At 49.9% G+C, this 14,778-nt stretch overlaps 1 protein-coding gene across 2 annotated transcripts; it reads left to right on the top strand.

Moving 5' to 3' along the window:
- Nucleotides 1-3,089: 3,089 nt before the first annotated feature.
- On the top strand, nt 3,090-14,229 carry aftpha (aftiphilin a). 2 transcript variants are annotated; one of them, XM_004538624.6, is made up of 10 exons: nt 3,090-3,244; nt 4,904-6,499; nt 9,342-9,508; nt 9,638-9,767; nt 9,950-10,006; nt 10,615-10,737; nt 11,041-11,101; nt 11,937-12,020; nt 12,532-12,655; nt 13,113-14,229. In XM_004538624.6, the coding sequence occupies exons 2-10, from the start codon at nt 4,940-4,942 to the stop codon at nt 13,252-13,254; spliced, it is 2,448 nt and encodes an 815-aa protein (XP_004538681.2). In that variant the 5' UTR covers nt 3,090-3,244; nt 4,904-4,939; the 3' UTR covers nt 13,255-14,229. The 2 variants fall into 2 exon arrangements, with proteins under 2 accessions (XP_004538681.2, XP_004538682.2); XM_004538625.6 differs by lacking the exon at nt 11,937-12,020.
- The last annotated feature ends 549 nt before the right edge of the window (nt 14,230-14,778 follow it).

The raw sequence follows: 14,778 nt of genomic DNA, 5'->3' as shown, positions 1-14,778 counted from the left end.
TGGCCGAACCTGTTCCTTTTCATGGAGATAATTTCTCCTGCTTAAGGAAAATCCCTTCACATGGAACAGAGACAATTACAATATTATTATTATTATCATTATTATAACCACATCATCACATGGCTGTTTCTCACAGCAAGATCAACGTCAGACTCCGCCCTCTGCTGGTGAGCTGCAGGAACTACAATATTATTAACCCTTAAATAAATACTGTTAGACTTTTATCTGTTGGCCTCGGTCAGATTAAAATATAACAGCTGTGTACATATATGTTATTACTGGATTGCCAACCTTCCAATTAGGATATGACCTGCTCCACCCCCTGAGCTACAGCCGCGGAGGCCGGAGGACCAGACGTGGTTAATCCACATCAGTTCCTGCAGACAGAGGCAGATGAAATCATTGCTGGTGACAGCATGAAGCTGTCTCTGTTTCAGCACAAAGTCAGCTGGGTCCAAAAGCAGATGTTAAAAAGCAAATAACTGATTTTACCTTTTACAGTAAAGTGCTCATGACGCTAGCCCGAGTCTGACAGGAAGCAGGTGGAGGGCTCACAGCAGATTGTTGGATTGTTGTGTGTCTGACAAGGTGATCAGCAACACAGGGGCACCACAGGGGACTGTCCTCTCCCCCTTCCTCTTCACCCTCTACACCACAGACTTCAGCCACTGCACAGAGACCTCCATCTTCAGAAGTTTTCTGATGACTCTGCGGTGGTTGGATGCATCAGCAGGGATGATGAGACAGAGTACCGGGCTGTGGTCGACTCCTTTGTCACGTGTGTGAGCAGAATCATCTGCAGCTCAACGTGGCAAAGACCAAGGAACTGATCGTGGACTTCAGGAAGACCAGGAAACACTTGACCCCTGTTTCAATCCAGGGGGTCAGTGTTGACATTGTGGAGGACTATAAATACCTTGGAGTACACATTGACAATAAACTGGACTGGGCTAAAAACACCACAGCACTTTACAGGAAGGGCCAGAGTCGTCTCTATTTTTTGAGGCGACTGAGGTCCTTCAACATCTGCCAGAAAATGCTGAGGATTTTCTATGAGTCTGTGGTGGCCAGTGCGATCCTCTATGCTGTTGCATGCTGGGGGAGCAGGCTGAGGGTCGCAGATGCCAACAGACTTAATAAACTGATCCGTAAGGCCAGCAATGTTGTGGGGATGGAGCTGGACTCCCTCAAGGTGGTGTCGGAGAGGCGGATGCTGTCCAAGATAAAGACAATGTTGGATAACACCTCCCACCCACTCCATGACATGTTGGTCAGTCACAGGAGCTCGTTCAGTGAGAGACTGAGATTACCCATGATGCACCACTGAACGACACAGGAAATCATTCCTGCCTGTGGCTCCCTGTACAACGCATCCACCTAACACACTGTTTACTGCAACAGCTACACCCTTCTTGCACATGTTCTTTTTCAGCTATTTATTAATAAGTGACTTTTATGTATATATATGGTTGTATATATGGTGCTATTCTTAGTTAGTGTCTTGTCTGTCTCTGTTAATGCTTGTTTGTAATGGAGCACTGTAACGAAAAGTAATTTCCCCCAGGGATCAATAAAGTTTTCTGATTGTGATTAAAGCCTACCCCCACCACACAAACGAAGCTGCCAAGATAAATGATTTCAGAACCTTTCCCAGCTTTGACATGACCTTTGACCTCTACACACACTGACTCCTTTTATATATTAAAAATGTGGTTGCACAGGCGGAGAGCACACTGATGTCAGTACTCTGTGCAGCGCTCCAGAGGACGTGGCGTCCATGCCTGGGCGGGTCTGACCTCAGATCAGTTTTAAGAGAGGTCTGTTTACACCCGACCATGTGACCCATCTGCTGACAGCTCACCTGATAAATGTTCCTCCTGCTGTTTCTTTAAAGTTGCTGCCATCAAAATGAAATGAAACAGGAAAATGTATAAATATTCGATATGATTTCAGTGTTCTGTGAATCAAACATCACATATCATGAGATTTGTGAGTCTTTGCATTCTGCTTTATTTACACTGCGTCCTGACACCCTGACAGCCAAACACTGAGAGAGTGGGCTTTTTGGAGTTTTCTCACATTATTTTCAGGTGTGCAGAGACACGGTACCTCCCAGATACCTGTCAGCTGTGGCTCTGCTGAGCAGGTTCAGTCCAAACACGAATCCTGAACGTCAAAGCTGGTCAGCAGACAGAACGGCCAGGGGCGCCTCCAGAATGTTTTCATAGGGGTGGCCACTAAAAATATTGGAGTGACACCAAAAACAGAATTTCTTTTTATCAAGCTGTTGTCAAATATAGGTTACCTGGAAAACATGGCAAAAGAGAGAGAGAGAAAAGAATGAGGTGCTTGTTACTAAAGTTATATCACTGAAAACAGAGAAGATTTGAAATCCAGACGAATCTGTTCTGTCCCAACCATCGCTGTTACGATTCTCAGCACAGCTGAGCAGAAGCAGGTTAAGAGCAGTGTGGGAGACGCCAGTGTGGAGCTGGGCTGAGTATACGAACACTTCAGCCTCCTTTTATCCAAGTGTCGGGTTTATTTCATGCCAGACCCCGGGGCCCACACCAGCTCGAATTTAATGGTTGAGACGCTTTTCCCGTCTCGAATAATTAGACACACGTGTGCTTTAAATCACTGAGGAGGGACTTTAGAAAGGTGCATTCACACAACATATTGTTGTTCTGCAGGTGCTTCCTGTGTGGGTTCTCGCCCACAGTCCAAACAGTCAGTGGGGTCGGGTTAACAGGTGACTCTAAACTGACTAAAGGTGTGAATGTGAACTGGCCATCTGTCTGTCTCTCTCCGTCAGCTCTGCCACAGAGGTGCACCTGTCCAGGTGGACCTCCTCTTGCTCTGAGGCAGCTTGGACTTGTGCCCAGTCCGATTATTTTTCATATTTAGGTCTGCTCAGCGGAGTTTGTAACAGCGCTTTCCACTTAAAGAAATAAAGTTTGGATTTTAAAAAGTGCTGGGAGAGAGGCGTGGTTCAGGAATACTCGAGTACAAGCGGCCAACTGGTGTACATGAGTATGAGTACTCAGTTACATCCATTCACCTGTTCCACCTGGAAGTTTGTGGAGCAGCAGAACGCAGCGGTGCATGCTGGGTGATCGTGAGGCAGGGCAGCAGCAGCAGCCGGCGGACTCCACCTTCAGCACGGGCTTCACAGTCAGCCGTCCCGCTCCGACGACAGCCCGTGTGGAACCGAACCATGGACGCCAGCGGGCGGCCTCTGACGGTGAGCCCGGCTCTTTCCTTCGGGATGAGACAGTTGTTGTCACACGAAACGCTGAGCTAAGCTAAGCTAATGCTAGCTCAGCTGCTTCTTGGCTTGTTGTCGTTGGTGAAGCTAGCTGCGCAGTTAGCAGGAGCAGCTAACGTCAAACCGACTCGTTCCTGAAGGGTCCCCGGCCTGTGTTTATCTGTGTACCGCCGCTGTGTGCCAGCAGAGCCGCCCGGTAAAGTACCAGCATAGTAATCAAGCTGGCTTCAGCTTTCCACACAAGCTGACCGAGCTAGTCCCGCCGAGCTCGGGCTGCTATTAGCCGCCGAGCTGTCCTGCTAGCTTCCCTGTCGGGCTCGGGCTGGGCTCAGACAAGTCGGTTCTGCTCGGGACAAACTCTCAGCCCTCCGTCGTTTAGCCTGCTAAGCTACCTGGGAGTTTACTGAGCCTGCTACGTTAGCTTGTTAGCTGCACTTTAAGCGCTGACGTCAGACAGGTGAGACTGCTGGGGGGGGGCTCACAGTGTCAGGTGTAGAACGACTGTCAGGAGGCTGAGCGCCTGTTGAAGGTGACCCCGCTGAGTGCGCAGGTAAACCCATCTTAAACATGTTTACCTGCCCTGACGTTAACACGTCACCGTTTGTGGGGTCTGAGGGGTTAAACGGCTCGCGCTCGCCTGACTGGTCTCTCAGGACTGCATACCTGAAGTCCAGCTCAGCTCTACCAAACACAGGTAGGCTCCGCCCACCGCCGGTCACAGCACAAACACAGGCCGTCCAGGCCAGCAGGTAACCCGAGAGGGACTTCCCCTGCAGAGCTGCAGGAAGGTACCTTCATCAGAAACTCAGGTGTTTCCTTACCTGGCTGGTTGTTTCAGTCCAAACTCAGTGAAATTTTAAAGAGCTGAGGTCTGTGCTCGCTTCAGATCAGGATTTGGAAACGTGATTCAAGCACACAAATACAGTTAATGAAAAGAAATAATGACATCAGGCCCCCACACGCCAGGTGTCAGGGGTCACAGGGTCACAGGGTCACAGGGCGAGAGAGAGAGCGCACAGCTGAAATCAGAAGTAAGACAGGAGACAGGTTACTTTAAAAATGGTGTTTGTTTTTATTTAGTGACAAAAATTTTATTATCTTATACATTTGTGAAAGCTGTGTGTGTGATCAGAACTGTGATGTCAGCAGAATAAAGTCATATAGTTTCTGACATCATCATTTTTGTTAATCACATAAATAAATAAGATTATTAGTGATGAGTCAGAGTCCTGTTTAAAGCTCGGTGCTGAACATCAGGTTGATGCTCCGTGTTGTGAGAGGTTTGTGTCCACGCCTGTCGACTTCTATCGTGTTCATTCAAACAACACGCTTTCATGTTCACGCTGCAGTGATGATGTGATCCCGCAGCAGTGACATCAGAGGTTTCATTTCCTCATTTCTGTCGATGATGTGTTTGTGACGGTGTGTTTCGCCGTCGCTTTGACGCCGTCTGCACTCTCGGGGCTCGTATTACTCGATGAGCTGTGACTCGAGCCTCTCGTTGGAGATCATCGGTGTTGCTGAGAGGCGTGCTCGGCTCCTCGCCGCGTGGATGAAGCGCGCTACTGTTTTTTTACTTATTTTTGAATGTTTGTCCTGTGATTCGCTGCTCACGACGTTCTCTCGCTCTTTCAGGTATAGCCCGGAGGATTCTTCGATCACCGCAGAGTCATGGAGCCAGACGTGATCCGCATGTACTCCTCCTCTCCGCCACCCATGGAGGACGGCGCTGAGGAAGAGGACGATGAGTTCGGAGATTTTGGCACCTTCTCTGGCATCCCGAACAGCATCAGCTTCTCAGAGTTTGACACTCCGACCACTTTTAACCAGACGCAGGCTCTGACCGCCACTTCGCCGCCGGAGCTGATCAACAGCAGAGGGGTGGTGGGCTTCAGCCATGGCTCCACGAATGGCGCCCTCAGCCGCAGTGATGAGCTCTCAAAGGCGAACGGTGTCGTGCTGGCGAGTGCCTCAGAAAGAACTGAGATGAAAAAGGTCCTCGCCAGCTGTGTGGACTTGACTGCGAGCGACACCGCGGATTGTAACGGCGGCGAGGTGCTCACAAACGGGTTTGATGTTCAGGGAAGTCCTTCCTCCCAGAATTCTGTCCATGATCGCATAAAAGGAACGTCCCCCGAGGACACGGGCAGTGCCGGAGGCCCGGAGGACAACTTTGCAGACTTTGCTGCTTTTTCCGATGCTGACGGACGCCTCGACCAGACGGCGAGCTCGCACTGTCCACCGGGCGTCAGCCATAATGTAGAGCAGGGACTGACTTCAGAGGACGATGTCAGGGACACAAACAGAACTGAAAACGACGCATTCTGCTCAGAGTCTCTCTGCGTCCCCGCTGAGACGCCGGACCGGCGTGCTCACATGGATGCTGACTCTCGACAAAGGGATGTGGCCTTGGCGGCAGATTGTGGCGCCTCAGAGGCCGTTTGCACTGACAAACTGTTCGCCGTGAACAGGGCGGATGTAGCTGACAGCAACGGTTCTGTAGACGGCTGCGGTGAAAAGCAGCTCCTGCCCGACACAACCGGAGACAGCGAGGCGAGGCAATCGGATGAGAAGAGCTCCGGGAACGAGACGGAGACCGAAACGGAGACGTCGTTTGGCCGTCCACTGTCCACCGACGCTCTGGAGGAGTACGGCGACGTGAGCACCACGGGCTCGGTGCCCTCGCCCCCACTCCAGGGGGAATCCGCCACACCCGCTGACGACAGCCAGATGGCCGAAGACGGCGACGAAGACTTCGGGGACTTCGGAGACGCGGGCTCTTTCGGCGCTCAAGGCTTCGCAGACTTCGATCAGTTGGAGGTTCAGCACGATCCGGTCGGATTACAGAGTTCTGCTCTGGTGCAGGAAGCTGCGACCGCCAAGGACAACGCAGAAGAAGACGACGACTTTGGCGACTTCAACTCCCCCAAATTTAACTCGGGTGAAAACGAGGGGGAGGAGGGAGGAAAGTTTGCCGACTTCCCTGTGAGCAACAGTTTTGGGAATTTCAGCTCGGCCGGTGGCGGCGAGAGCGACGCCGGGTGGAGCGCCTTCGGGGAGCAGCAGCAGGAGGAGGAAGAGGGGGCTTCATGGGCGGCGTTCAGCGCTGAGACGAGCTTCTCACTTCCTGCAGATAGCAGAGGAGTGGAAGAGGAGAAGCAGGAGGAGGAGTGGCATGAGAGTAAAGCACCTGCGGTCGGCGAAGAACCCAGCAGCACTGACAGTCAGCCGGTAAGGGACACTGGGCACACTGGGAGGACTGGGACGTGATTCTGTTTCCCATGTTTAAAATGCAGAGATACTCCAGAAACCTGTGACATCACACTGATTCAGTTAGAGCAGGATTACACGTTTCCTGTCTTAAAGGTCATGATAACGATGTGCTGTCCACAACCCAAACAGGAAGTTAATGTGAAAGCTTTAAATCTGTTCCACTTCCTCTGCTCACACCCAGCTGACTCACACACTTCCGCTGTGCAGATGTGTCGTCCACACACACGACTCTGGGCTCGGAGTTCACCGAGTTAAACAAACCCGAGCATGAAGCGCTCAGACAGGCTGCAGACCCGCGGCGCTCCGTGTCGCTTCAGCACTTTCTGCTGTGGCTGGCAGGCGAACAACACAGTAGGAGGGGCCCGCAGACCGCCGCCACCACGTACTTTGTACACTGTATCCAGGATGTCTTCATCCAGGATCTGCAATATCTGTCAAATTTAAAAAATAGTTTGCAGCTGGAACTTTTTGGGTTAAGTTCTCCTTAAGAGGATCCGTGTGAGGCTTTAGCACCGCTGTCATTAGGTTCCTCCGGATGAAGGTAGAGCTGTTTCTAAACTCTGAGCATGCTCACTCACCTGCTCCTGTGGATGTGCACAGGTGAACTCAGACTGATGATGATGAAGGATGGCAGGTTTGGGTCAGGTGGGAAGGTCGGTCAACATCTCGAATCATGCGCCTGTAGGGACAGGAAGTGATAGGAATTTAGCGTTTCTGATTCCATCATCAATATCACTGATTGATTCCTCATTGGCTCCTGTTTGAGACTCGGCAGCGTATCAAAGACTTTCTGCTGTGGGTCACATGCTTGTGCATGTTGGAGGGATTTCCCTCAGTGTTGGCTCATTACTCAAAGAAATGTCATTAATTACTCAGAGTACTTCAAAGTAACTCAGTATTTTACTTCATTACTTCTGCATTTCTCCATAAAATATCCTGAAACTCGTTGTGTCATAATAGGGCGGCTCGATTATGGCAAAAATGATAATCTCGATTATTTGACGATATTTATTTAACAATAACAACGTGTTGAATAATGACTTTAAAAAATAATATAAAACAGTGTGCAAATACTGATAACAGTGCAAATGTTTGCAGTATAAGAAATAAATGAAAAATGTAAACATCTGTGTTTAGTGAGCTTTGCAGTGTTGCTCTGTGGTGCAGCTACGACACCGTAGCAAAGTTTACACACTGTGTCTACTTGATCCACGTCTGACTGAACCCATAATGTTTCCACACCACTGAAGTTTTTTACCTCTGTTCAACCAGCAGCAGTCACTCTCCTCTCCAAATAACTGCTCAGCTTTTTGAGCTTCCCTCAGGTCCTCTTAATTGTTGTGACACGTGTTCGAAACGCAGAGCGGTGCGCTCGATTTGCCACACGGAGCAGCGCGAGAGTAAAGCACGAGGGAGGGGCTGATAATCGGCTCAGTCATTTTTAATGATCGTTGAAAGCCCAGATCGTAATCGAGATTAAAATTCGATTAATTGAGCAGCCCTATGTCATCATCACAGTTTAACAACATGAGGTCACAGCCCCACACACCAACACGCTGCTCTGCGCTAAATCAAATCACCTTTATTGTCACATCACGTGTGCAGCTACACGGTACAGCACATGCGAGTGAAATTCTTGTGTGCGAGCTTCACAAGCGACAGAGGTGTGCAAAAAATACAATAACATAAAACAAGCAAAATATAAGGATGGTAATAAATATATGTACAATATAAGAGTGTATGCATTACTGGATGTGTGTACTAAATATGTTTTTCTACGTGTGTGTGTGTATTTTACATATTAAATAGAGTAAACAATAAATAAAATATACAGGTTGGTAGTTGCTAATGACACGCGTGATCGTTCTCTTAGTGTTTAGGTATGAACACAAAGCAAAGATGGAAACCAGCACGGTCGTCATGGTGATTCTACTGTAGAAACATGAACAGGTAGACTGTTGAAGTTCAGCTTTAACATCACTCTGGGCTCTCGGCTAGCTTAGCACTAGCATGCTGTCTGTGCAGGTGCTTGTGTTAGCAGCATAATGCGGTTTCTTCATTATCTCGTCCTTTAGTCCAATAAAAATCAAAGTAGTGTCCACGTCCACGCAGACCGCCCCTATTTTCCTCCTCCGGCACACAAACTCAAATCAGCTGATTGAATTCCAAGGAACTGGAAGACTGGGGATTCCAGTCACGACGTGACAGCGGCTCGATAAGTTGGCCCAGAGTTTATCGACCCCTCTGTGAGTTAAACAGCAGCAAGGTGATCAAAGTGATCAAAGTTTAATATTAGAAACATGTAAAGTCAGTAAACACAACACAGACTGAAAGCTAGGGATGGGTATCGTTTAGGTTTTATCCGATACCGGTGCCAAACCGGTACTTTTGACACGGTGCTTAAACGGTCTGGTTACTGCCGTTTATGACAGAACCGGTGCCATGATACCGGTACCCATCCCTACTGAAAGCAGCGAGAAGTGTCTGCAGGGAAGTCATTCAGACTGTCAGTTTATCAGCACAGACAGATGTTTATTGTCCATTTCTGAGGGACTTAAATCCACAGCAGCCGTTACATAATAACAACGAAACCATTAAAAACCTGCAAACTGGTATGACAGTGTGAATAAGGCCAGTCTCACTGTGGGCTCGTACAGCACGAAGTTAAAGCAGATATGAACCAGCAGCTCTGCCCTTTGGACTCTTTGCACCATCACCTTCACCTGAGGGTGAAGCGCCCCTTTAACTGTAGTCAGGCCCAGACTGTGAAGTTGAGTCTGACGCTGCCATCTCTCTGCAGGCATCGCTGTTCAGCCGTGTGGAGAAGCTGTTCCAGGTGAGCTTCCCTCAGAGCGCCACCCGACTGCTGGAGGACCAGGTGGTGTCCCTGAAGGCTGTCCTGGAGCCTCCTGAGGACAGACGCCCCGGAGCTGAGGAGGGGGAGGAGAAGAAATCATCATGCAAGAGGTGAGGGTCTCCTCAGCGAACCTCCTGGTTATGAGTGATCCATAGGTGTTTCCGTACCCGCTCCATTAAGAGCTGCTCCCACTCATGAACCCTGTTTTTGACTCCGCTGCGTCTGATTGGCTGCCACAGGTCCATGTACGGTGGCGTGTGGACGCAGCTTCAGGACATCCACGAGGCGTTCGGCCTCAGATACCAGTGGGGCGGCTCCCACTGCAACAAAGCACTGCTCTGCTGCCTCGGCATCGACACCAGAAACATCGTGAGTACACGCTGCTCCCCTCTGAATGCGTCGTCTCCTAGCCCCGCCCAGATACTCTTCAACATAGACTGTAGATAAAAGATGGTTCCTGGTCATTTGTTGGTATGACTAAAGGCGTTCCTGCTGAGGCGGCAGCTGCGCTCGAGGTTTGAATCCTAATCGGTCTGATTTCCATGTTTCAGCTGTTCACAGGACAGAAGAAGCAGCCGGTCATCGTGCCCATGTACGCCGCCGGCCTGGTGAGTGCATCCAACAGACTCTATTTACAGCGACATAAAGTCAGGTTTACTCATGCAGCACGTTTAAGATGTTACTAACAGCTAAATTAAAGCCGCAGGTAAATAAAGATGAGCGCTCAGCTCCACAGTGACTGTGAAGGATCAGCTGTTGATCAGCTGATGTAAGCAGGGGAGGGAGGGGGACAGAAAACTGCTTCCTGCTTGATTTCAGGACAAGATGAAGATCTTTAAGTTTTGGGAACTTGAGAACAGGAACAGTGGTGATACAGACAGTTTCATTACAGCAGGAACATCAGTTATTCTCATTTCTAGCTGTGAAACGCTGACAGGTACGTGCGTTTGGGAACTTCAGATGTGACGCAGGATGAAGTTGATACCTTGACCTAAAAGTCAGAGGTCAAGTTTTCTGAAAATCTCGTGACTGCAGTAAATGAAACATCACAGACTTTCACATTTGTACCATCCATGCATCTACGAGGAGGCCGCCAGGCAGCGCTGCAGGCTGTTTAAACGCGTTTGTCATTTGAGGTGTGTGTGTGTGTGTGTGTGTGTGTGTGTGCGCGTGCGTGCGTGCGTGTGTGTGTGTGTGTGTGTGTGTGTGTGTGTAGGGGATGCTGGAGCCAACCAAAGAGCCCGTGAAGCCCGTCTCTGCTGCAGAGATGATCGCCTCAATCGCGCAGGCGCCGCCGCTGGTACCTGAGAAAAGCTCCTGTCCTACAGACTCGGTCCAGGTGAGACGGGGAGGCGGGCCGACAGGTGACCTCCGAGCAGGATTCAAATACAATGTGATTGGCTGATAGTGAGAAACGCTGACTGCCACAGTTTGAATCTTTGTTTTTGACTTTTTGACGTCGTTTCCTCCAAGCGATGACAGGTGAAGTCCTCGCCGTCACGAGGGCGAACAACAGCTGTGACATATGTAACATGAGGAATTAACCCTGACACCATTCCCACGTGTGGGCGTGTCCTTGTGTTTAAACATGATTCTCACACACACCTGGTACATGACTGACCTACTGCCTCTCCTCCTGCAGGAGGCGCTCCCACCCGTCCAGTTCGACTGGAGCAGCAGTGGCCTTACCAACCCGCTTGATGGTAGGTGACCCCGCTGCCTCTGCCGCACTGACTCCTCCTCCTCCCGCTCACAGCTCTTCTCTTCTTCCACTTCCTCTATTTATTGTAGTGTTTCCTGTTAGCTGCTTCAGTTTGTACTTCACAGCCAATCACACACCAGGAGGCGATCTGTGTATAAAACAACCATCAGTCACTTCCTGTTTCCTGACTGAGTCGCTGTGGCCCACAGTCACAGATGTCAGAGGGCGCCCAATGATGCCATGTCTTTGTTGGTGAACCGTCCCCTCACTCTTATTTTGAAAGTTCATTCGCTTCCTTGCGTCAGCCATCAGTGACGCTCGCTGAAGTCTGAAAACTCCATAAGAGGCTGACTGCGGCGCCGTGCTGCTGTGTCATGTGTTCATAACGTGTGGTCTACCAGTGTGTGCTGCGTCATCGCTCTGCGGGGGCGGTGTGCCACCTGACCTGCACGTATGTGTTCAGGTCACCTCGTAGGGTTCCAGAGCGGTTTGCAGTCCCTGAAGCATCAGTAACTCAGCAGGCTGGAGCTGCTGTGGTTTCAGAGGAAAACTGAAGGCTCCGCCTCCCATTCTAATTTTAAATACTTTAGGACCAACAAGCCTGCAGTGTGAGAGCGAAGTGCTCTGATTGGATAACACGGTCCTAAATGCTCCTCCCACCTGCTACAGTCCAAACGTCGTGGGCTTCAGTGAAGCGGTGCACTGAGCATGTGCAGACTGTGAGAAATCTGCTGCATGTGGAAACGATCGTCTCCGGTTTCTCTCACTGACTCTGCTGCATGTGTCTCTCTCTCTCTCTGACTGTGTGCGTTAACCTCGCTCGCCCGGCTCTGCAGCCAGCGGAGGCTCGTCTCTCTTAAACCTGGACTTCTTTGGTCCTGTGGAGGACTCAGGCTCCAGCAGCTCACCCTCCATCCCAGGTCAGCTCCAGCATCCTCCTCCTTTGAATTAACCTCCATCTGCTCCTCTCACTCACCGCACTCTCGTGCTTCCTGACCGGGTCACATGACCATCCCGAGGTTTGATCCTGGTGCTAATTTTAATGTCATTTTAGTCACGTGACTGCTTCCCAGCTCAGATTTTTAAAATCATGAATGATGTCCTGACTGATGCTGGTGTGTGGGGTGGTCGGCACAGGAAGGTCGGTATGAGGTCATGTGACTGTCCCGCAGGCAGCAGAAAGCGAGGCGGGTCCGCCGGGTGCTCACCATTTAAGCACACGCTGATCTCAGAACGGATCGCTGCGGCGGACACGCCTCACAGCTGCTCCAGTCCTTCAGTTTCTCTTTTAATCACGCCAAGCACAACCGTTTTTGTGCAGGTGCGAACCTCCGAGGAGGAAGCTCCCGGCTCGCCTCCTCCGAGTTTCTCACTGTTGGATTGTTGGTGAAGTTTAAGCTCCGCCTCCCTGATCTTTCTTCTGCATTTCAGGCGTCGACCCCGAGCTATTCGAACTGACCACCGCCAAGCTGGACTCGGGCAGCTCCGGGAGCCGCATGGCCGACGCCTTCGCCCGCCTGATGTCCACCGTGGAGAAGACCAGCACCTCCACCAGGTCAGAGGTCAAAGCGCTTCTGGTTTGTCCCCAATTTCCTGTGAAAGCATGAAATCAGGATCGGCTGCAGGTGGAACTCCTGAGGAATGACCTCACAGCTGACGCTCAACTATGATTGGCTATGGCTAAATATAAGTGGAATAACAATTTAAAGTACTGTGGTGAATTTTGGCGTGAATCTGTGAGCGCTCCGGTGTGGATCCACATTCAGCAGACGTCCACCTGACAGCTCAGGCCTGTGTGTGCGTGCGTGTGCGCGCACGCGTGTGTGTGTGTGTGTGTGTGTGTGTGTGTGTGTGTGTGCGCACGCTGCTGTGTGTCAGACATGCAGGTCATTCACACTCAGCTGATCTGGGTGCAGTTTGTAACAGTTTGTGTCAGTGGCACACTGATGATGTCATCAACTACAAATGTTATGTTCATGCGTTTAAAAAACTGGTCACTTCCTGTTTGGCAGGAAGCCGAGGAAAGATGAGAATCTGAGCGAGGAGGCGGCCAAAGTGATTGCGGCGCTGCCCGACCTGTCCTTCATGCAGGCCAAGGTGCTGATGTTTCCCGCCACGCTGACGCCGCTCGGGTCACACGCCACGCCAGACTGAAGCCCCGGCCACGCCTCCAGACATCACCTGCTCACTCTGCTGGCCCCGCCCATTTTATCAAGCTCTTGTTTTTTTTAATTAAGTTAGCTTTTTGTTGATTTTCAGTTATTTCTCTGGATAAAGTGAAGCTTTTCTCATTATTTGGTGGGGCACGGCGTGGAGGAGGGGCAGCACGTGGTAAAGCTGACAGGAAGTGGGATTTGTGCGTTCAGGCCGTGTCGGGTGTGTGTGTGTGTTGTTGTCGTGTGTGTAAATAATCAGGGATTCAATGTTTTTGTTTTTTTTTTGTTTTTAAATGGGCTCCTTGATTCCTGCTGATTTTACACGTGTGGGGGCGGAGCTTGAAGGAAGCTGAATCAAACTGAAGTGGAAGTTTCTGTGAATTCATACATTTATATACGTATATATAAAATCTGAATCTATTTATGGACTTGAAACCACACTGCCTGCAGAATCCCGCCGAGTGTTTCGTCCCCTCGTCTTCGTTCGTCCTTCAGTTTTAATCTGTTTGTTTTTTTTCCGTGAAGCTTTTTAAAATAATCCTGTACACCCTCGCTCGTCTGTTTTTGTTCTTCACGCCGGCGCGTCTGCCATCAGACGTTCCGGTTGTTACTTTGTTTAAAAACGGGACGATCGGTTTCGAGCGTCGGCGAGCTGAAGGCCGCTCGCATCGAAGGGGAACGAAGGGACCAACAGCTGCTTCCATCGGTCTGTTTTCTGTTGCTCATACTACTGTCGGCCGAGCCTGGAGGATTTTGCACATTGTAAAGATGAAATGGATGTAATCATAGTTCACTGTGGCTTTAGACTGTGTGCAGTTAAACTATGGACTGTAAATGTACGGGGAGTTCCTATGGGACACGGAATCAGTGGGAGAGCCTGTGGGAGGTTATCATGCATGCCCAGGTTCTTTCAGACCACTGTGTAAATTTGACTTTTAGTGTACACAACAAATTAAACTAATTTAAGAGAAAAGCTGCTGCCTCGCCTCCTTTGTGCTCCTCCTCTGTTTGTTTGGTGTGAAGTTGCTGTTTAAGGGTTCAGCTCGGGGCAGATCCAGAGGCACAAAAGCAGCTGATTTATTCAACTTCTCAATTCAGTTTCATTTATAGATGTCAAATCACAACAACAGTCTCCTCAAGGTGCTCAATGCTGTAAGGTAAAGAAAATGATGCAGAGAAGAAACCAACAATTATATGATCCCGTCTGTCTCCTGAATCCAAACTGGAAGCTGGTTCCACAGAAGAGGGGCCTGAAAACTGAAGGCTCTGCCTCCCATTCTACTTTTAAATACTCTAGGAACAACAAGTAGGCCTGCAGAGCGAGAGCGAAGTGCTCTAATAGGGTGATATGGTACTACAAGGTCATTAAGATAAGATGGGGCCTGATTATTTAAGACCTTGTATGTGAGGAGCAGGATTTTGAATTCTGGATTTAACAGGAAGCCAAAACAGGAGAAATCTGCTCTCTTTCTAGTCCCTGTCAGGACTCTTGCTGCAGCATTTTGGATCAGCTGAAGGCTTT

The sequence above is a fragment of the Maylandia zebra genome, linkage group LG6 (assembly GCF_041146795.1).
Source record: "Maylandia zebra isolate NMK-2024a linkage group LG6, Mzebra_GT3a, whole genome shotgun sequence".
NCBI lineage: Eukaryota > Metazoa > Chordata > Actinopteri > Cichliformes > Cichlidae > Maylandia > Maylandia zebra.
This window is presented reverse-complemented; position numbering and strand designations above follow the sequence as displayed.

Excerpts from the sequence above, each read along its gene's own strand:
- aftpha (XM_004538624.6), top strand. The coding sequence starts at position 4,940 with ATGGAGCCAGACGTGATCCGCATGTACTCCTCCTCTCCGCCACCCATG. Across the intron at positions 10,007-10,614 it reads CCATGTACGCCGCCGGCCTG|GGGATGCTGGAGCCAACCAA; the intron begins GTGAGTGCATCC and ends GTGTGTGTGTAG. Across the intron at positions 10,738-11,040 it reads GTCCTACAGACTCGGTCCAG|GAGGCGCTCCCACCCGTCCA; the intron begins GTGAGACGGGGA and ends CTCCTCCTGCAG.